The sequence below is a fragment of the Sorex araneus genome, chromosome 3 (genome assembly GCF_027595985.1).
Source record: "Sorex araneus isolate mSorAra2 chromosome 3, mSorAra2.pri, whole genome shotgun sequence".
NCBI classification, from domain to species: domain Eukaryota; kingdom Metazoa; phylum Chordata; class Mammalia; order Eulipotyphla; family Soricidae; genus Sorex; species Sorex araneus.
In genome coordinates, this window is record NC_073304.1 from 155698330 (window position 1) to 155721310 (window position 22981).

A 22981-nucleotide genomic window follows, 5' to 3' on the forward strand; every position below is an offset into this window, starting at 1 on the left:
ACCCCGGCCAGGGCTCTGGATGCCAATTGTTTATTTCTCCTGCTCTTTAGAACTCCCATTTCTTCCTGCTACTCATCCTTAAAATGCACTTATTCATGATTGATTTAAGATGTAAAAATCTCAGAATCTATTAATCAACCATTTTGAAGTGCCTTGGAAATGCAGGTAATTCGAAGCCTAAAAGATACTGAGATAGTTGCCGAGCTGCACGTGTCTGCCTTGGTTTCTGCAGTTCCAAGAAAATGATCCTCCTGGCTGGGGGTAGAGAACTCCTAAGGGATACTCGGGAGGTCCAGGGGCCCCAAGGGCAATTCTTAGCCAACTAGGCCCGAGGTTGAATGCAAGGGCTTGGGAATGCGATGCTGCTGGGGCCCTGCAATGTAGGGGATGGTCTCAGTCACCCCAACCGTTCTTGGGGGCCTCTGGGGCTGCATCTGGCAAAACTTGGGCAACCATGTGATGCCAGAGATTGAATTGGGATTGGCAGCATGCATGGCCAGCACCTTAACCCCTGCACCATCCTTCTGGCCTCCAAGAAAAACTGTATTTGGGGATTATCCAGTGTTGTTGGGGGAACGTGCAGTAGGGAAAGGTGGCACCCCACCTCCCACCTAGCTCAGGAATGAAAACAGGGAAGCAGGCATTTGCCTTGTCTCTACAGCTCTGCTCAAACAGATGCAGCTCCCCACACCTTTGTCAGATTAAACTAGGACGCGTCCAACAGCAGAGAGAGAACCTGGAGAGTCCCACTCTCACCGCTGCTGCCAGCAAGGGCGATAGTGACGGGGACCATTGGATGGGACTCAGACAGCATATCCCAGGCTCAGGAGATGGGACAGATGGGGATGGCTTAAAGGATGAGAGCACAGCTTATGCATGCGGGAGGCCTGGATCCACTCCCCTGGGCGTGGCGAACAAGCAAGGAGCTGGGAGTTGTCCCGAGCACTATAGGAGGAGGTTCAACCCTTTCCTATGCACCCCTCCACCCCGAAAAGAAAAGAAAACTAGTTCTAGGATTCCCTGTGGGGCCTGTGTACTTATGATGAGGATGAGGAGGCTTCCTTTCTGGCAAACTCTTGCCATTTCCAAAGGTTGTTCAGCCTCCTCCAGGTCTGCGGTGAGCTCTGCCCGGCTTGCCCACAGCCCCGGTGTTCAGGGAACCCTCTGGGTCTGCGCCTCCCTCTGCCAGGGATGTGGTTGTCCAAATGTAACCCCGGCCTCCCTTCTCTGCAGACCCTGGTGCTGCGGGTGATACACCATGGCAGAGCGAATGGCCCCGTCTGGGGGCTGTCAGGAAAGGTCTCTGGAATGCAGTATACACACTGCCAAAGCAGGGGCTTAGAAAGCCGGTGTCTTGACAGAGGGAGGGAAGCATTGGAATTAATTCATAAACGTGTTGGATAGAAAGGAGCAGATGAAGATTTGCAAGGGGAGAAGAGGAAAGGAAGAGACGGGCAGATGGAGAGGGGGAGGGAGAGGGTGGAAAATAGAGCAGGAGAAGTTCGCTCTCGCCTCGCTCTGCCTGCAGCTGAACCTGCCTGTGTGTTTGCAGGGATCGCCTGGCCTCAGTTTGGGGTTCCCCTTTCCCTCCTCCCCCAATATACCTGCTCCTGGCCTCCTGTTAAGCCTCCAACACAACAGTTGTGTTTTTCTCACACGGGATCCCCAGTTTCTCACAAAAGGGCATTCTCAGCTCAAAGCTCTGATGTCTGCGTCCCCCTGGCTAGGAGATGGAGGCTTCATCTATTCACACATTTGTTTTAATTAGCTAATCAATTTTTTATTTTAGGTGACACGGTCACAAGAGCGTTGATGCTTATCAATGTCTACAATCACTGTACCTCACTGCCACCGAAGTGCCCAGGACCCTTTTCACCCTTGACCTCTTACCCTCTACATGACCTTATACCCTGTCCCCATGTCAGCTGTGGTCTGATCTTCATTTCCTCTGGTCTTCCCCCATTTTCATTAATCGGCTTTGTAAATTCAAGATCAAGGACTTTCTGTTGTTTCAGACTACCCAGGAGGAAGGGATGATGGAAGCAGATCTCACTTAGGGGGTCTGTAGCCGTTGAGTGCCAGGCATGCCGGGAGCATTGTGAGCCTTCCTTTTTGCCTGTAAAATGAGGGTTCCTGGACAAGCTGAGTTAGATCATGGAGAGATGCTGTCCTGTTTGAGGCTGGGATATGCTGTCCAGGCCCCATCTGACAGTCCGCATCACTGTCACTCTTGCTGGCAGTGGTGGTGAGAGTGAGTTTCCACATTCTCTCTCTGCTCTTGGACGCATCATAGTTTGATCTGACAAAGGTGTGGGGAGCCACGTCTGTGTTTGAGCAGAACTGTAGAGCCAAGGCAGATGCCTCTTTCCATGTTTTCATTCATGAGTTGGCCGGGGGTGGGGGGTGGGCGGCGCCACCTACCAGAGGCTGTGCTGGATCCATTCTGGAACATCACACAGATGCCACTGTTTTATTTTGATGGGGCATCTGGGATCAGCCGTGTGTGCCAGGAGATGCTTCTTCATCTATTCCCTCTAGGACGAGAAGTATCTCCTCCTAGTGTCTCTATACTTCCAACATGCAGGATGACAATACCCCCGACAAAGCAAAGTGCTGTACACAAATCACCAACAACTTTTTTTCAAAACGAGATTTAGTCAAGGGACTCCAGATGGGATGCTGGCTCCCAGTTGAAGGAGTGAGGTTCCAGGCGTGTCTGTGAAGGTGTTTTTTAGCTGAGGTTTGCATTCAAAGCAGTGGGTTTGAGTAACAGATGAATTGATGTGGTGTGGGTGGCACGTGTCTAGGCAGGGGGAAGGCATATACAGAAAAAGACCTTCCAAAATTCCCTTGGAAGATGGAAGTCTTCAGGACCCCACACTCAGAGTGAGTTGACACAGCATTTCCCCAGACCTCTACTTACTCACTAGGGACTTCTACCAGTCTCATTGACTAATTTTTCAAAATGTGTCTCCTCACATACACATTCTTATACCACAAATTATATATGTATGTGTGTGTGTGTGTGTGTGTGTAAACTATTGTTCTCTTGAGATACTCAGTAAGAGTTCATTTGGAAGAATATTTTTTTACTTTATGTTTTGATTTTGGGGCCACCTTCAGCAGTGATCAGGGCTTACTCCTGGCTATGCACACAGGGGTCACTCCTAGTGGAACGCAGGGGACCACATGTGATGCTGGGATCATATCTAGGACAGCTGCATGATAAGGGAGTGCCTCACCCACTGTACTATGGCTCCAGACTCATCACTTCACTTTAAGGTGAGGAACCAGCCTTAGCTTAGCAGGACTTGTACCTCTCTAAAATCCAGTGGCCACAGTTGACCACAGACAATGTGGTGTCTGAGACTGTGATAGATGCACACCATAACTGCAGGGTCTCTCAGCCATGTATAGGAACAGGAATCCTACACTGAGACATTGAGCCGTCTCATTCTTTCTGTCCACTTGTATCCATATATACAGAGATGGAATTGGAGATGGAGAAGCTCAGGAGGAGGGGATGAGGGCTTCCGCTATAAAACCTAACTAATCCATCACTCTCCTGAGCCCTGATTATAAGATGCTTGGGCCCATTCTCCTTCCTTCCCCAAACTACAGTCTTGTTTACACTGTCGTTTTTCTCTTTGCCATCTCATTTCCTTTTCTCCTTCCCTTGCCCCCTGGAAAGGTGGGTTAGGGATGGATTTGGTGTTCTCCAGACCAGCCCCAGACCTGTGTTTCTCACAGCCACAGGGAACTGATAACCTGGTGTCTGGATTGTGGGGCTTATTCTCCTGGTCCTGTCTTGGACCTCCTGTCTTGGTCATCCTGAATCCCCATAGCAAAGGTCCAGGAGCTACAGCAACTGGGAGGAGAGCAGGGAGCTTGTGGAATTGCATTAGGGGTTGAACTGAGAGGAACTAAGAGGTGGGAGCAGGATCATGGATAGAGGTTGTATGAGCACTGCTGGGGAGAGCTATGCAGGCTGTAAGTGTGTAGACACCCTCCTGTCTAGTGTACCTTGAATTTCATGGGGCATAACACGTCATAGAGATTCCTTTTAAAAATGTGACCGGCATGCCAGTGTGTGTGGGAGAACTTGAGAACGTGTTTGGAGATGTGAATAGAAGCTTGTCTCTGTAACGAAGTACTTCACAGGCTCACTCTTTATGCAGAATTGCCAGCTATCACAATAATTATGTAAATCCAGCTATGTTCCCGATCCATGTGGCTATGTTTTATTAATTAGGGTGCTAATATCTGAACTCTAGCCACATTTTGTTTGCTAGCCACCTGCTTCCCCATCAGGATGAGCTCCTTGCAATATAAATAACTCTTGATCTGTGGACACAGGGACCCAGAGACAAGCTGAAATACTCTGATTCTTAAGTTAAGTTAAATGACCACTGATAAAATGATCCCTAACATTCAAAGACCCTTATCCTCAACTATCTAAGAGTTGGCATGTGAATCTTGAATAACTATGATATCTTTGTGACTGAAACTTCTGGTAAATACCTATTTTTTACTGAGCTGTAATAGATAGTATTTTAGCTTCAGGTGTACAACAGAATGACTTGGATGTTCCATCGAAATATATCAATACAGCCAGTCTAATTAACATTCATTATCATGCATTTGTACATTTATTTATTGCTTCTGGGCTACACCCAGAAATTCTTAAGGCTTTTGGTTCTTTTTCCCCCTTAATATTCTACCTCTGAATAAGATGCTATGGTATTTGCCTCTCTGTATCTGACTTATTTCAATAATTCCCTGTTTTTATTATCATGGGATCACTAGTGAAGAGCTGCTCTGTGCCAGGAATGGCTCTAAGGCCTGGCTTATTTTACTTAGCCAAACGCCCAACTTTTATCATTAATTGAGCCACTATTTCTTGATGACCTATTCAATGCCAGGAATTGCTCTGAGTTCTGGGGATGCAACAAGGAGCCAGGTGAGACAGGGAGCAGGTGCAGCCATTTCTGTTTTGAGTTTCTTCATATGCTTGAGTGAAACTTTCTTCCCTGTAGGGGGCTCTCAAGGCACCCCAAGGACATTCAGCACAGGGAGACCCTGGGGTGGAGCCTGGGTGGGGGACACGCTCTGTACTGCCATGTTGGTAAGGGCTGTGGGCTGGTGTTAAAGTGTCTGTTGTTCTGCTCTGGACCTGATCTGAGACAGAATTTTCGAGAATGTTCACCCTGAGGTCTCTTCATTTGCCTTAAACCCTGAAGAGCACAGACCATCTGAGCTTCTTCCCTAGAGCTCAGCCTCCTGCCCCTCCTGGCCTCCTTCAGATTTCTCAGCCTGACCCCTGAAATCAAATGATTCCCAGTTTTTGCCAACCTCCGCCCCATACCGTGTCCACTCACCATCTGCCCTTTCTCCTCCTCCTTCCACGCTGCTCCTTGAAGTGTGGTTACAGTTGCTTCCTCCACTCCTGAGATCCCATTGACCCACATGCCGACTCCAGCCATCCACGGTGGCTTTGGGGGCCTCCGCCCAAGTCTTGGCTCCCTCCAGCCTGCCCGCCTGCCCTGCCCTCATCTGCTCACTCTCACACTGTCCAGCTTCCCCCTGCTTTCTGGGAGGTGAACCATTCTCTGCTTCTCCCTTGATTTTTCTGCCCACTGCAGAATCCTTCTGCATGGTCTCCCACTTAGCCCCACTGGGAGTGTCCCTAGGTGTAAAAAACTAAGGCACACCAAGGAGCACGTGCACTCTTGGGCTCTCCGGGCGGCTGTGCCTCACTGCCCACGTTTGGTGCTCTGGAACCACTGTGTATGGGCTGAATCGGGACAGCTGGTGGTCAAGGACAAAAGAAGGAAGAACGAGGACCAAGCTGGTTGCTGATTAGTTACCGTTTATTCAATCTTCCATCTTTCCCATCTCCCGCACTCCTAGCTCCGGCCTCTCTGGATCTACTGCAGCATCTCTGGCTTCTCTGGTCTCTTCTCCTACTTGTCTCTCCCACCTTGCCCTCTAGGCTACACCCAGCCAGGTAGCAAAATCAACATAAGAAAGCCCTTCCTGAGGGCAGGGCATTCCAAAACCCTTCCTGACTCTTAAGGTTTTTTACCTTTCCTTAGTCCAAACACTTATTAACATCTTAATACTAGTTATTTCTGTATGGACATAGCAAGAGATACATTGAGGCTTGTAAGGCAGCTCTCCTGGCAACATCTTGCCACAGACTCAGACCACAGCACTCAGGCCAGATTAATCATTCCTCACCCTAGCAGGGTCTAAATCTAGTTATCACTGTTTGGATCATGACAACATTTGTCCATGATCAAGCTCTTATAGTTAAGCATTAGGCACTTTGGCCAGGTCCATCTAGATGCCAGTGTAGCACACAACTCACCGCTTGCCCTGGGTCCTTCTCGTCCCCCGTCGGGACCCTACTTTGGGGGTGCTAGGAAGTAAGGGCAGCTGAGGCTTAGGTCAAGAGAACAGATGCCCTGGAGGAATATATCATGTAGAGTCAAATGACTCCCAGGTTACAAAAGCATAGCATTTGCTAAGTCTTCCTGTGTCCATACAAAAAGGACATGGCTCTGAATAAACGATGCAAAGGACTCAAGGAGAAGAGAAAAACAACATTTACAAGTCAACAGAACACTAAGAAGCTACAAATAAACACAGAGGAATGGGAGCACTGTGATGGGAGTAACCCAATAAACCTAAACTACCTGAGGCTATGTTATCCTATACCTAGGAGCCACACTGACGGCCCTGTCCTTCTCAGGCGCCAGCTTGTGCCGAGCGTCTGCCTTGGTGTCCGGTGCTACGGGTCCCATGTAGACAAAGACACTTCCAGGATCTCTGACTGTGAACATTTATTTCTGGGCCTCAGAACCTGCATGTTCAGATGTCAACAGAAATCACTCTTGGGTGTCTTGCTAGCTCCGTGGGCTCCATATTTACACATATTCACTCTGCATCAACAGTCATGGCTGTTCCTCTGTGCTTGGCGATTCAGCTGCCCATATGACAGTCCAGGGGTAACCCAGTCCTCTCACACTATAACAGTGAACAGAGGGGCCAGAGAGGTAGCTCAGTGGTCAAGAAAATTGTATGGCAGGCACAAGGCCATGAGTCTGATGTCAGCACTGCTGGACCCAAGGATCAAATTGTCAGGTACTATCAACTCAGTATCATCTGAGCCTCACTTGCGTGCCCCCCTCAAGTGAACTGAGGACTCACGTGCTTTGAGCACTTTCCACAAACCTAAATTAATTCAGGTGGTTCAGCTCTCTGAGTCTTTTACATCCTTGCTCTAACTTTATGTTAAATCAGATCACACACAATATCTGATTGGTTTGTTGTGGGGAGGAAGTAGGGGGAAGTGTTTGGGGCAACACCCAGCAGTTCTCAGAGACTATTCCTGGCTTTGTGCTCAGAAGCGACCTCTGGTAGTGCCCAGGGAACTGTATGTGGTGCCAGGCTCAAACTGGAGCTGGCTGTTTGGCTCCAGTGCCTAGCTACTGCACTTCTCTCCAACCCTACCGAATCTTATAGCTTTGTTGCTCTTCCCAGAGTTTTATCGTGTGGATAAATAATATATCACCTTCTCTGTATCCGTAAGAAGAGTGGCTAGGCAATGAATCTCGACCCCCTCAAATAAAAATGATTAAATAAACCCGTGAACAAAATAAATGAATAATATTTAAAATAATAGTTTGGCAAATGAGATTGCTATATTGTAAGCAACTGATATGAAAGTTAATTTCCAGTTCCTAAGTTTACAAGAGATCAGTTTTGAGCAGGAGGAGCCAAGAGCACAGGTGGAGAATCATCGAACTATCTTCTGCTACCTGTAAGCACCTGGGTACAGAGACTATATTTCTCTGTGCAATCGTCACATGCTGATTTTTAAGTGATACCTACACAATTTTTAAAAAGCTTCATGTGAGCTTTTTTTCCTTTTTGCAAAAAACAAGTCTCTGCTGATTATGCAGTGAAATTTGGTCCCATGCACCAACGTCTCTGCTGTGGAGCTCACCTGTTCCATCCTTTAAAGAAAGAGGAGTTCAGCGTTGCTCAGTTATTTGTGAGGAAATAGCTCAAGGTAATCTGGTCCTAGACTCAAGTTGGTTCAGAGTTGGAAACTTTCTCTGCTTGGTGGGATCTGCCATCCCCCACCTGCTAATCTCTTAACTGGAGACCCTAGTGAGACTCCAAGTGCTGAAGCTGGGGTCTCTCCTACTAAGCACTGACAAACAGTGTATGGTATGCAGGTCTTCATAGAATGGTTTGGTTTTGTATTTTATTTGAGGTGTGACTATAGAATGATGAGGCCAAGTGCATTGTGTGGCTGGACGAACTGGGACCCTTTCTGGGAGTCTCTGTCCTTCCTAAAAGAAGATGCTTAGATGCAGGTGTGGCTTGGAGTGGGGTGGGGGAGGTCCCATCTGGAGAGGCCAGTGGTAGAGGGAAAGAAGGCAGGCGAGTCAGTGATGGAGATGGAGTCAAATTCCTGTGTCCATTTCCTCACCATGTGTAAACCTGAGTGCGGACACGACTTCACTAAAGCTGCACAGGCTTGCTGGGGTTGGCCTGGGCAGACAGCAGTCCAGAGTGGAAGTAATGGGTCAGGGTGGAACAGGTGCAGAATCTGGGAGGGAGATGGTGACAGGTCTATGCACGCACGGTCCCATCAAAGGATAAAAGTCAAACTGGGGCTGAGAGCAATCAACCAAATTCCACAGCTGTCAGGAGGCCCTCAATCTCATACACCTTTTTAACTTGGGGTCCTCCCAAGCAGTGCTCTCAGTCAACTGAGCCTACAGGGTCAATGTGAGGTCCAAGGAGATGATGGTGCTCGGGGACCTTCAGGACTGCAACAGGTAATGCTTGTTGGGACCATGCTGTGTCAAGGACTGAGCCATAACCTGTGAGATATCTCTCCTCCCTCCCTCCCTCCCCCCTCCCTCCCTCCCTCCCTCCCTCCCTCCCTCCCTCCCTCCCTCCCTCCTTCCTTCCTTCCTTCCTTCCTTCCTTCCTTCCTTCCTTCCTTCCTTCCTTCCTTCCTTCCTTCCTTCCTTCCTTCCTTCCTTCCCTCCTCCCTCCCTCCCTTCTTTCCTCCCTTCCTTCCTTTCTCTCAGATCTTGTGAGTCTTGTACTTATCTGTTAATGTTCTCATTTGGGGGTGGTCTCTGTTGTTCTTTGGGGTTTTGTTTGCTGGGTTGACTGTTTTGGCTGTGTCCTTTTCCATCACTTTGACTTAGAGAAGAAGGGAGGGAGGATGTGTTTGCTGTCAGGAGCTGATACCAGGACAGACGCTGCAGAAAGTCTAAAGCATCTGTCTTAATTCTCACGGCCACCCTGGGAAAGGAGCCCTTACTAACCCTGTTTATACATGAAACAATTAAACTCAGAAGAGGATAAATAATGTGCCCAAGATCACAGAGCTTGTCAGTGGCACAGTTGGGTTATGTGGCATGAATTTTATTCCTGACCAAGATTCGCTCTTTTCATTCATATCATTTTCAGCAGGCCAGGCAGATGAGACCCGGGTCACCAATCACGCAAAAGGGTCTTTGGATGGGAAGAAACAATTACGGTTCAACTGACCTGCACTCTGGCCTCTGCTCATGCAACCAGCATTGTGCTGGGCTGTCCAGCAGGCAGTGCTGCAGCCCTGACAGAGCCTGGCATCCTGGGTGTGCGCCACTTCTTGGGGTGGGGGGGTTGGGCCCAGAAAGGGAAAGCTTGGTTGTATCCTTGCTTCTCCATCACTAGCCGATGGGGAAGGCTAACTGCAGGCCTGGGTGAATCTGTTCTTTGGGCTGGAGCAGAGTGCTCCTCACATATCCACCCCAGCGGATCCTTATTGATGGAGGTGGGTTTCTGTCATGTAAATATGCGTCGCACACAGACTTCTTTCTCCACATCTCTTCCTAATGCACGCACAGAGCATCTGGGCACACTCTTCTCTCAGATAAACACAAGCTGTACATTTTCCTTATTTATGAGTAACACACAGTTTGAAATTGCTTTTACAACTAGATACAAATTTCATTAGACAAATTCACATATTTGGTTGGAGCCAGAATTTCCAATAGCCCTGCTCAGCCCAGAGGCTCCCCCACAGAAACTGAAGCATTAATACTGACTTTGGATTTAGAGTGACTTCCAGCTCTAAAATGAGCTCTTTGGGGCCCAGGTTCTGTGGTAAGGCAGGCATGAGGCCGCAGATTTGGTCCCAGAGCCTCTGCCATGTGCCAAGCATGGTCCCAGCAGCTCTGTGGACCAGGAGGTGTCACACCTCAAGGAAAAGGCAAGCTCCCCATCCAGGGTGAGAGCAAGCACGCTGCTCCTGGCCGGGAAGGGAAGGGGTCAAGCAAGCGAGGGCTCCTGCTCCCACCCACCACACTCTTCTGAAAGACCCACACACCTGGAGATTTACCTGTCTCACTCTTTGTCTTCTCTGCCCATAGAGCCACAGCCCATAGAGAACCTGGGACAAGGCCTCTTTGGAAAGGACAAAGAGGTGACACTTATGCACAGCTCTCGCCCCTTCCACACAGCGATTATTGAGCCCGCACCATGCCCTGCTGTTACCTGGAAAACTGCATGGTTTAAGAGAAAAAGATGGGGGTGCGTGAGGGAAGCCAAGGCATTGTAGGAATTCCCAGAGATGTGGGTTTGATAGCTGGGATGTGTGTCTGATTCGTGTCCATTTGCACATCATACCCTATAAATCCAACCTATAAATCCAGCTCAGGGCTGGCATAGTAGACAAAAGCCAGTCTTCTGAAGGTAAAGTTGATTAAAGATGGAGCCTTCCTGGACCCTCACAGGACCTTGCCCTAAAGCTGAGAGTGGGTGGAGTGGAGGAAGTAGAGTAAGGGGCAACTGAGAGCAGTAGCATGGCGGCTCAGGTGGTCAAGTTTAAGATGAGGAGGATTGTTTCTAGTTCACAAGCAAAGGCAAAGGGGCTGTCCTCATGGAAATCCTCTGACAAATACACACACACAGACACACAGACACACACAGACACACACACACACACACACACACACACACACCTCCCACCTTTTCAAAGAAGTGAATCGATGCCAGGATTGAGATCAAGCATTCTTTTTAATTTTTCTTCTTTGAGCCATACCTGGTAGTGTTCAGGACTTGCTTCTGGCTCTACAGAACTTAGGGATCATTCCTGACACTTCTAACCATGCTCCAGGGACCAAGAGCAGTGCCAGGGATAGGACCTGGGCATCTGCATGCAAGGCAAATGCCCTACCCACCGAACTAGGCTCTCCTGTATGCTTTATTGAGCTTCTTATTCACTTTCCCAAATCCTGTCTCCCTTAATCAAGTCTTTCTGTGGCTTCTGCTGCCTGTGGGTATTGAATCCATGACCCAATGCCAACTCCACCTCTCTAAATCCACTCCTTGTGGGGTCAGCCTCATCCAACAATCAGACACTCACTAGTAATCAGGAGGTAATGCAGTGGACAGGGCACTTGCCATGCACACAGCCCACTGGTTCAATTCCTGGCACCACATAGAGTCCTCTCAGCACCGCCAGGAGTGATTTATGAGCACAGAGCCAGAAGTAAGCCCTGGGCACTGCTGAGTGTGGCCCCCAAACAAAGCAACATCAAGGAAGAAAAAACCCTTTGGATTCTCTTTCAGTTCATTTCTTTTCCCATTCTTCAGATCCACACTCCAAACTAGCCCAATAAATCCCTTACCTCTCTGTTCTCCTCCAGCACCATTCCCCTCCACCACCCTTTCTTTCCTGTCCTACTTTTCACACTCCCTATTTCCACTCTGGGCTCCTGCAAGCCCATCTCCACACAACAGCCAAGATATTTTAAAATGTTATTCGTCAGCTTGTCACCTCCCTATTTTAAGTCTCCCAAAGTCCCTGCACCAGGTTCCACACTACATTTTCTATTACGAATCGCCCTAAATATCAAGTAGGTCTGAACCAAAGTTCTAGAAGGCATTTGCAAGCTTCAGCCTGTCACAAGTAAAAGGAAAGTGGGCATTATGAAATATGGTCATGATTTGTGGTTGTGTACTACCTGCATTATCCCATTCGTTATCACCTATGATAATAATCTTTTTCAAAACTTTGTCTTGTTTGAGGATGTGTTGGCATACTGGAGGCTTGAGCTTCTAGATTCTGTTCCTCTCAGGGTAAGCTAAATCCCAGAGCTAGCAAGTCATTTAGGTGCACATGTCTTTCCTAGGTAAACTACCCAATTAAAAACCCATATCCTAGGAGCATCAAAATACATAAAGAAAATATTAACAGACCCAAAGGGTAACATTGATAGCAGTACAGTAATAGCAGGGGATTTTAATACCCAACTTATAGCAATGGACCAATCATGCAGACAGAAAATCAACAAGAAAACAATATCCTTAAATGGCTAATTAGGTGATATGGAATGAATAGATATTTACAGAGTATTGCATACCTAAACAGTACAATACACTGTTGTCAAGTGCTCATGGAATGATTTCAAGGATGCACGCTGCATTTTGGGATGCAAAATAAGGGTCAATAGATTCATGAAGATTGAGACCTTACCTACTAAGTATCATTGCAGGTACCAATGACATGAAACTAGAAATCAAACAATATGGATTAACCACAAAATGACTAAACATGCTACTTAACAACAATTGAGTCAACAAGGAAATCAAAGGGTAAGTTAAAAAATAATGCCTGGAGACAAATGTAAACAAAGACAGAATTTCCCAGAAGCCATAAGTTTGGGAATCAGGGAAAGAAGTATGAAGAGGGAAGTTAACAGCAATTAACTCTATCTCCACAAACAAGAAGTTCCCCCTGCCCCAACTTCCAACTATACTGAACTGAAATAAGTTAGAGAAAGAAGAGAAAAAGAAGCAAAAGTCAGTGGTGGGAAAGAAATAATAAAATCAGAGTAGAAATGAACGAAATAAGACAAAAAGTACTTCAAAAGATTGGATTTTTGAAAAATAAAAAGACAAATCTTTATCAGACTAACAAAGAAAGGGAGAGAGAATAAATAAACTCAAAGGAAAAGTGGAGAACTTTCCAACAGATATTATAGATGCACAGAGGGTAAGAGAATGAGAAAGACAAGTTGAAAAATCAAGAAGAAATAAGCAAAATCTTCCAAACACACAACATTTCATGACCAAATTAGGAGGAAGTAGGAAATTTTAGCAGATTAATGACAAGTAAGGAAACTGAAGGGACAACCAAAGTTTTCCCTCCCTCATCCTCTGCCAAAGCCCAGGACCACAGCTTTACCTATGAATTCTACTGATTTCTTCTTTTTTTTTTCAAGCAAAAACTATTTTTTTTCTTTTTGGGTCACACCTGGCAATGCACAGGGATTACTCCTGGCTCTGCACTCAGGAATCACCCCTGGCACTCCTCAGAGGACCATATGGGGTGCTGGGAATCGAACCCGGGTCGACCGCGTGCAAGGAAAACGCCCTACCCGCTGAACTATCACTCCAGCCCCTGCAAAAACTATTTTTTTAAAAAAATTTATTAGTGAGTCACTGTGAGGTACAAACTTTCATGTTTGCATTTCAGTCATACAGTGACTGTTTACCCATCCCTCCTCCAGTGCCCATTCTCCTCCACCAATGATCCTAGTATCCCTCCCACCACCCTCACCCCATCCCCCACCACCCCACTGTGCCTCTGAGACAGGGCATTCCCTTTTGTTCTCTCTCCTTTTGGGTGTTGTAGTTTGCAACAGAGGTATTGAGTGGCCTTCATGTTTGGTCTATGGTCTACTTTTGGCATGCATCTTTCAACCCGAATGGGTCATTCCAACATCCTGTACTTGGTGTTCCCTTCTCTATTTCAGTCTACTGATTTCTTAAAGGCAAATCTCTGGGCCAGAGAGACAATACTTGCTTTTCACGTGGTCGACCTAGGTTCAATTCCTGGCATCCTATATGGTACCCTGAGCACCATCAAGAACAATTCTTTTGTGTAGAGCTAGGTGTAAGCCCTGAGCACTGTCAGGTGTGACAAAAAAAAATAAAAGTAAGATATCTGACCTTCACAAAATCTTGCAAAAATATTAAAAAAAAAGAAGAAAAGTGCCCACAAACATTTATGAGGCACAGATAACCCAGTTCCACAACCAGATAAGGACATCATAAGGAATGAAAACTTCACACTAATGTATAATAAATACAGATGCAAATATTCTCCATAAAACGCCAGCAGACCAAATACAGCAATACATCAAAAATGCCATAGGCCGCAATCAAGTGGGATTTATTTCCGGATGTTCCTGCTCTTTCAACCTGAAAATCAATTAATGCCATACACTAAAGGAAGGATACAAATCATATGAGCATTTCAATAAATGTAGAAGAGACATTTGACAAGATTCAGCATTCATTTATGATTTGAAAAAATATTCTCCATGATAAGAGAACAGAATAAATACAATTGAACAAAATATTACAAACCCGCAGCTACCATTGTACTCAATGATGAAAATTCGAAAGCTCCTCCTTTAAGATCAGGACCAACCTGGCCAGGGTCACTCTCACCACCTCTTTTACTTAACATCACATTGAAAATCTGGGCATGAGTTATTATTAAAGAAAATAAAATAAAGGGGCTCCAGTTAGAAAGTAAAAAGTTGAACTATCACTACTTACAGATAGCATGATAATATATATGTATATGTACACATATATACAAAATACCAGACTCAAAACAAATATTATGCATAATAAATTAATATAGTAAAACGTCAGGTTACAAAATCAATATACAAAACTCTATTGCCTTCTTATATGCAAAGAATAAGCTATAGAGAGAGAGGTCAGAAAAACCATTCCATTTCCAATGGCATTCAAAAGAACAAGCTACCCAAGATCATGTTTACCCAGGAAACGAAAGATGCATTTGTTGTAAATGATAAAATACTGTTGATAAAAATATAATACAGAAGATAAACATACTTATGGGTGGGAAAAATTAAAAGATCATATTGTCTATAATAATATACAAAGTCAAGGTAATTCCTATTAAAATCCTAAGGACATCCTTCAAAGATACAGAAAAAAAATCCTAAACTTTATTTCAGTGACAAAAGACCTTACAATATTAAACAATATTGAGGGAGATAAAATGGAAATATCACGTTCCCTGACTTCAAACATACCACAAAGCAATCATTATCAAATCAGCATGGCATTGGCATAAAAAGAGATACACAGACCACTGAAACATAACTGTGAACTCAGAAATAAATTGTGAATGACATGTGATAAGGGAACTAAAGTATACAATGGGTCAGCCTCTGGTGTCTTCAATAAGCCAAGTTGGAAAATTCCTTCAATATACAGTGCAGGGAAAATAGGGCAGTCACATACCAGAGAATGTAACTTTTGGCCACTATTCGAAACCAAGCCACTCAAAATGCAATAAAATTATATGCAATACCCGAGACTATAGAGAAGAAAACACGGGCAATAAGCTTCTTGACACTGGGCTTCTGCATGTCTTTGGAAATTTCGTTCCAACCACAGAGAAACTAGAGCGAAAATAATAAGAATTTCACCAAACTTAAAACAATAAGTTCAAGACAATAATAAAAAAGACATCCTGTTGAATGGGGAAGATATTTGCACACCACATAACAGCTAACAGGTGTTATGTGGTGTGAACTGAAGGGGTTAGCTGTTAGATGGGTTAAAGTACCCAAACTTTATAAAGAACTCATAAAACTCACCACCAACAACACAAAGGACCTGATTAAGCAAATGGGCCAAGGATCTGAACATTCGCTTCTCCACAGAAGACATACGGATGGCCAGCAGGCACATGAAAAGATGCTCATCATCACTTATCATTAGGGAAATGCAAATCAGACCCTGATGAGATATCGCCTCACACTAGTTAGAATGGCCATTATCAAAACAACAGTAAACAAGAGTTGACAAGGATGTTGGGAAATGGGAACCTTCATACATTATTGGTGGGAATGTAAATCAGTGCAGTCATTATGGAAAACAGTATGGTGTTTCTGCCGAAAACTGAGAACAGAAATACACTATGATCCAGCTATCAGTATTGTTGGAAGGAGTCATTCTTTCTATTCCCTCTTGCCCTGTTGCCAACTGCCAAGAGCAGAGTTTATGAAGGATATTTAATTCCCCAAGTCAATGTATTTCTTTGTTTCTTTGGACCACACCCAGTGGTATATGGAGATTGCTCCTGGCTCTGTGCTCAGAGATTACTTGCGGTGGAGTCAGGGATGGAACCCTGGCTTCTCACATGCAAAGCATGCTGTAGGCTCACTGATTGATCTCTCTGGTGGTCTGTCTCTCTTCTGATTTCCTCCAGCCACTTAGAATCCTGTGCTCTTTCCTTCTTTCTTTTCCATGGTAACTTCCACCTGGAGCAGTCCTTCATTGACTTGGCCTAACGTCAAGTGGTCAAGTGATGGCTTCCCGTGGCACCGGGATGACAGATGCATTGGGTAGGGAATGCCTGAGGTGCACCCGTACCCAAGGGCAGGAGTATGGTAGCCAGACCATACCCCATTCAGGAGTCAAGGGCATTGGGAGGTTGTGGATGTTGCTTCTTAGCCTTCCCTAGGTTAAAGCACTAAGAAACCTTTCCAGGCTGGTAACTGTGGATAGGGATTGGTAGAAGTTTGGAGGATTATGCACAAATGTGTATAGGGAAAAGCCAGGGATGAGCAGACCCTAAGGAAATACCTCTGACATCCCAACCAAGAGTCATGGCTGCTCTCTCTGTTCTCAGTCCTGGACAGTGGAACTCCAGTGGAACTCCTCTCAGCCTGTGCAGCCCAGGGCCACACAGGGTGGGGGACCAGAGAGATGGTCAGTGAGCAGAGAGATAGCTTAGTGGGTGTAGAGATAGCCCAGTGGGCACAGAGAGATAGTTCAGTAGGCGGAGGGATAGCTCAGTGGGTGGAAAGATAGCTTAGTGGGTGGAGACAGGTCAGCGGAGTGGGGAGGGAGACAGCTCAGTGGGTGCAGAGATAGCTCAGTGGGCAGAGAGAAAGCAATGGCTGTAGAGATAGAGGAAAGGGCAGAGAAATATCACCAAGGGTGGTGTGCATGCCTCTGCATGCAGGAAGTCTGGGTTCTACCCTAAGCCCTAGGCACCCTGAGCTCAGCTGAGTTTGGCCACAACCCCCCAAACAAAAAGAAAGCAAATGTCAGATAAATGGTCTGCCCTGTTTACGCGAGCCTTTATAACGCTCTGTTTTCTGGAAAGGAACCAGATGTCTGTTTTCATATTAAAACTTAAGAACGCTTCTATTCATACCTAGTGACAAGGATTCTTTATTCCTTAAGGTATGATGTGTTGATTAAAACCTTCAGACTTAGAGTGTCCCGGGGGGGAGGGGGGCTACCATTTTGCAGTGGGAAGTGGGGAGCAGTGTTTACTTGTTCCCAGCCCCCATGACTGAGAGGAAACCCTCTCTCTGTATCTGGTAACAGCTAAAGGAATCCTTGAATGTATTGAAGCAAAGGCAGGAGTGTCCGTTCAAAGATAGAAGAGCCCCTAGGTTCTCACCCAGGGGAGCAGGGCAAACATCTCCACAGACCCACGATTTTGGGGGGAGTGGTTAAAAAGTGGCAGAAAATTAATCTGAGCACGTGGCGTGCTCTAAGGAAATCTGAGAAAGTCCTAGAACCAAGTGCATCACACATGGTCCAGGAAACACTTTGTGATGCCCCCAGAAAGACAGAGTTTGTGAAGACTGTCCCTGAAACTTTGTGTGTGGGCGGAGAAGTTGGGGGCGTGGGGGGGAGGGAAGGACTTTTGGTCAGTGAAATACTGGGCATTGTATCTAGCAGGGAGCGGAAGGGGTCGGCCTGGCCTGGCCCGGACTAGCGCTTGAGAGTGGCGGGCGCTTGCAACTCTCAAAGGGGATTTTCCACGGTTCTGTGCTCGGAGGCGGCGGCCACACCGCGTCGGGCGCAGAGGGCGCAGCCTCAGCGGCTGGCGGCCACCGAGGCTCGGCGCCCCGGCGTGGGAACCGGAGTCGGGGCGCCAGTGCGAGCTGGGGAAGTTCTGCTGCGGGTGCCTGGAGGGACGGATGGGATGGCCCGGGGGGCGTGGGACCCCCGCCCCCCGCCCGCCCGCAAGCAGCTCTGCCTCGCCCCATAGGATCCTCGCCCCTGGCCCCCAGCTAGGGCGCCCCGGGCGGGCCCCGGGGAGTACGCGCGGAGCCCGTCTGGCCCTGGTCCTGCCCCCGCAGGCGAGCGCGCGGCGCGCCCGGGGTCTCTCGGCTCAGCCCGGACCCCTGAGGCTCCCGGGGCAAGTGCGGTGGGCGCCGACCCGCTGCCATGACAACCCCGTGGCCGCGGCTGCTCCCGCCGAGCGTGGCGTCCGCGCGTCCCCGCGGCCCGTGCGCCGCGTCCCCGGAGGAGGAGGCGGGGGCGCCGTCCGCCCCGCTCCCCGTGCGCCCCGAGCCTGCGGGCCGGGCTGGCCGCCAGCGTGGGCGCGGGCTGCGGGGCTGCGGGAGCAACTTCGGGGCACCCGGGGCGGGGTTCCCGAGCGCACACGCTGGCAGGCGCGGGGCGCCGGCGCCCCAGATGTGCGAGCTCGCTCGGCCGGGCTTTGCGCTCCGCCCGGCCGCCGCCTTGCAGCGCCGCGCCCGTAGCCGCCGCAGACACTTGCCTCGCTCCTCCGCGCCATAAACTTTTGATGCCAGCGCCCGGCAGAACGTGCCCGGCTGCGTCGGAAAGTAGCATCTGCTCGGGCGAGGCGGGGCCGAGCCGTCGGTGACCTTCAGCCCTGCGCCTCCGCCTCGCTCCCCGCCCCGCGGCCGCCGCCTCCCCGGGGGAGCGCGCAGGAAGCGCCTTTCGGCTGCGGGAGGGGGCACCCGGGTCCGGCAGGAGCCGAGCGAGCACCGGCGGGCTCCGGAGAGCCCCGACTTCGTCTCCTCCTCCTCGCGCCCCGCATCCCGGCTGGCGTCTGGCTTGCTCGGTCCCCGGCCTCTCGGCGCGCGCCCTCCAGCCTCCCTCGGCCTTTCCCAGACCCGCCCCCGCGCGGGCCGGGGCGCACCAGGACCACGCCGCTGCCCGCCGGAGTTCTGGGAAGTTGTGGCTGGCGAGGATGGGGGTCAGTGGGTACCTGTTCCAGCCCTGGAAGTGCCTCGTGGTCGTGTCTCTCAGGCTGCTGTTCCTTATACCCACAGGAGTGCCGGTGCGCAGCGGAGATGCCACCTTCCCCAAAGCTATGGACAACGTGACGGTCCGGCAGGGGGAGAGCGCCACCCTCAGGTAGGGAGCTGGACTTCGGCAGGGGACTGACCCCTGAGGGGATTCCTGGGGTCAGGGGGTTTGGACCAAAGATCGGATGGTTCGCACATGGAGGCCCAGAGCGCGGGAAGGGACCCCACCCTGGCCCCGAGTCCGAGACGGGACCCCCGTGCTCCGTGGCGGTGGACACGCGTTCTTATGCACGAGGTTGGTGGTCTGCGCCGGGTGATCTGGTCTTGGATCCCACAGGCCAGCACGCAGGGCCGTGCCGGGAACTCGTGTGTCGTGTGTCGGCGGCCTTAGCTGGGCTCGGTTCTCGTAGCCTTTGGTTCCAAGGGGCAAACAACGGGCGCTGGGTTTGCAATACTGGAGGCGTTTAGCCTAAGATCTGGGAAGGAGGGGTGCATTGGCGACACTGTCAAGTCCAGCACGGTCTGTGATGCGCTCCAGACATCTGGAACATTCCAGCCTCTGGCCAGTCGCAGTAATGGCCATGGTTAGTAGTGTCTGCTTAGCGGCGGATCCAAGACACACGTGTGCCTGTTATGAACTGCGAATTACCAGGGCAGTTTCCCTCTGCCGGCTAGGGTGCAGGAGTGGAGACAGGTAGCTTTTACCTGCCTTGTCTCCCGCTTGTGCGAAGAGCACAATAGAAAAGGTTTGTATTTCACTGTAATGAGTTATGGAGAACTACTTCCAGGCTCCTGGCAACCCCCGCCCCCCTCGGGATGGTGTGTGTGTGTGTGTGTGTGTGTGTGTGTAGGGGAGGGGGGCAGGGGTAGTGAGTGTGTGTTGTGTGTGTGTGGTGGGGGAGATTCTGGGAGTATGAACCTTTGGGGAGCCAGGCCTGCCGCAGCAGAGACTTTAATAAAAATGCAGCCACCACATTCCACCAGCTCAGCAGATATCATCTTTTATCCCTTTAATGAGGCAGTTCTGGTCCTCGGAGACAGATTCAGGGACGTCCCAGCTTAACTCTGGCTCGCCGTGCACACAGGGTGAACGCGTTTGCCCTGTCTGTGACTTTGATGGTTATGGGGAATATAAAGCATGCTGTCCCAGACGAGCCGCCAAGAACGCGGGCTTCTCCCAGCCAGAGAGTGGTTTTCCTTCCTGCTCCGGTGGTCGGACCGTGTCTGGATGCGAGAGGGCCTCTCTCCTGAGGGATGGAGAGAACGGCTGTTTCTCCGAACCTCCCAGGCTCAGCTCAGATTCTTGCTGCTCTAGGGTGCTTGCTCCTCCGCTGCTTCTTAGCTGTGTCTCCTTTGGAACCAGATAACAGATCCAGAACCCAAAAAGGTAACCACGTTCTTTGAGAGCAGGGGGCTAAAGGTCACCGAATCCCCAGCCTGTCCCAACCAGTGGAGCTGTCCCTGGGAAGTTTCAGGAGCTCACTCCCTGATTATAGCCCCTATGTTGACTGTTGCCCGTGGAACAGGACAGTTAATGGTCCTGGACTGCAAAACACCGAACAAGAAAATGCGGGGCATACTGATGACTCTCGGGGAAACTGACACCGTTGCCTCTGTTTACCTTACATACCTCTCTTTACCAGTCTCTTTTACTGGGAGCAAAAAGATCTCCGTGCTCAGACATCCCACCTCCTCTGACCTCTTCCTGCCCCCTGAAAGTTAAGGGTGGAAACTTAAAACGCTTGAAGCTGGCCTGGGTTGTAATGAGGCAACTTCACCAGCAGAGGGCCAGCTTGGTCCTCCTTTTATTTTTATTATTTTATTTTTTATTAGCTGCTGGCCTGTTTTCATGATCTTCAATTCTAATGTTTAGCAGCTGGGTGAGGGAATGGGAATGGGAATAAAACCAGAAAAAAAAGCTGAAGAGCTGCTTTTTATGCTTTGCGGAGAAAATAAAACCTCCCATGTTCAAACGTCGCTGCTACACTTGCCACCTGATTGTCAGAGAGGAAGCGTATGTCTTTAGCTGATCTCGCCTTTCCGCTTCTGTACAATTTCCTTGGCATGGAGAAATGGAGCATGTTGGCCACGTTTTAGTCTCTTCATAACCTCTTGAGTTCCTCTCTTTCACTTCTCCCTTCATTTTTTATCAGATGCTTCCATTTTAAATGCCCTTGCCTAGTCTTCATCCCCGTCTCCACCTTCTTCACTTAATATCTTATTATAATTATAGCCCAAGTTTTAATGTCCTGATTTCACTATTGGCATGTTCTTTTAAACAGCATAAATATCTCCTCTATGCTGTTTGGAGAGTGTCAGAGAGTGACATGTTAGCGTCTGGAGAGTGTCAATCTCTTTTCCCCTCCCATGCCCCTCTCGGGTTCTTGGCTAATAGCTTGCCGTGTGCCCATCTTGGTGAGAAACGGATTTGTCACTTCTCCAAGGGAGCGTGCATGCTTCTGGGCTCTGAAAGCTTCAGCGCCAGTGAAACCTATCGTGTTCTATTTTATGTGTGTGGTGGTTTTTTTTTTTTTTTTTTTGCGTCAAAGCGATTGCAATTTGTAAGTATGAGTGTTCTGTCATCTCCTTAATAGTGTATTCTTTGAGAATTGTGTGTTTGGGAATTTGCAGTGTTCAGAAGGCTTTGAGGGGGAAAAAAGCCAAGCTAGAATAGTTTTCATACCCTTCCTCCAACAGAACAAGTTTTCCAAGGGGACTGGGTCTTCACATCCCAATTCCAATGCTTGCATGAAGTCATGTAGGAGTCAAAGGTCCCATAAGATCAGGAGAGGACCCAGGAATCTGGATCCTCCTGACATTTTCAAGTGGAACTTTGCAGGGCTCGGAGAAGGAGCATCTCCTTTCCTTGGAGACTTGCTTTGTCAGGGTGGGCCTTTGCCTGGAGGAACTCAAGGAAGGGTTCTGACATAAAGTCCATTGAACTGAACAGTGGAGCGTGGATGACACTCATTTTCTCTAAGTGAGGTAACGTTATCTTCCTCGTCACTCCTTCTCATGGCTCCTTGAAAAGTAAAAATAATGATTTGAATATCGAGTTACTCTGCCTGCTTGGACAAGAGATGATATGGAAAATGAAGGCGGTGCTCACGATGACTGAGTTATAGCTTCTATGAATCTGATTTGAATTCATTATTACAAATGGGTCCTCTTGGCCAGAATAATTTCTTTCTAATTATCTGCTGTTGGGTTAAAAATGTTCTCTGCCTTTCTGTTAGATTAGATGTGACAAGTATCTAGGTCCCAGATCTGAATTGGTGCCCAAGTCAGGAGGGAACCAGGGAATGTGCCGTGTTCATAGCTGGGTTCTTTGAAGTCATTTTGGTGGCCAGATATACTTTATTCATGGACCGCCAGATTGGCTCACATTCCCTGGGAGACCTCATTACATCTGTGTAGGAATATTTTGAGGGGTACAGTAATATGGAGTGGTCACCCCAACCCTCCCACTAACAGGGGAAAGTTGCCCCCAAAATACTGCTTGGGTTTTGAGGTTTTTGGAGGCTGCCAGCATGAACTGTTTTACTGGTCTAGGCTCACTAATTTTGGATTATGCTCTGGAACTCTTTTTTGCAATGTTTCTGCATTTTCATTTGGAGTTCTGAGCTCATCCACCCTCCCCTCAAGTATTTGGGAATTGGATTCTGGACAGGAATAATCTGTGCAGTCGAATTTTGCTCAAGCAATGGGTCATCAACTTCTCCCAAGGAAAATTTCTGTTTTGAGCAAACACGTGTGTGCTTCACCCCTGTAGGAGCCCCTCACCGTGAGCAGCTTCCTTTGGTGTCAGGTTTGTCCCATATATTGGA

The 22981-nt window shown here is 48.4% G+C and overlaps 1 protein-coding gene and 1 long non-coding RNA gene across 4 annotated transcripts in view; one reads left to right on the forward strand and one right to left on the reverse strand.

Moving 5' to 3' along the window:
• LOC129403399 (uncharacterized) overlaps positions 1-19206 on the reverse strand; it is a 53269-nt gene extending 34063 nt beyond the window's left edge. The window contains exon 1 of one of the 2 annotated variants that reach the window (XR_008629180.1): positions 19115-19206. This is a non-coding gene — a long non-coding RNA (uncharacterized LOC129403399). The remainder of the gene's footprint in view (positions 1-19114) is intronic. The other variant, XR_008629181.1, reaches the window with a different exon arrangement.
• Positions 1-22981, forward strand: part of OPCML (opioid binding protein/cell adhesion molecule like) — a 1158538-nt gene that overhangs the window by 573958 nt on the left and 561599 nt on the right. Inside the window, exon 3 of one of the 2 annotated variants that reach the window (XM_055131031.1) lies at positions 19179-19263. In XM_055131031.1, coding sequence (XP_054987006.1) covers positions 19179-19263 — 85 coding nt within the window. Of the gene's footprint in view, positions 1-18536; positions 19264-22981 lie in introns of those variants that run through there. The other variant, XM_004614131.3, reaches the window with a different exon arrangement.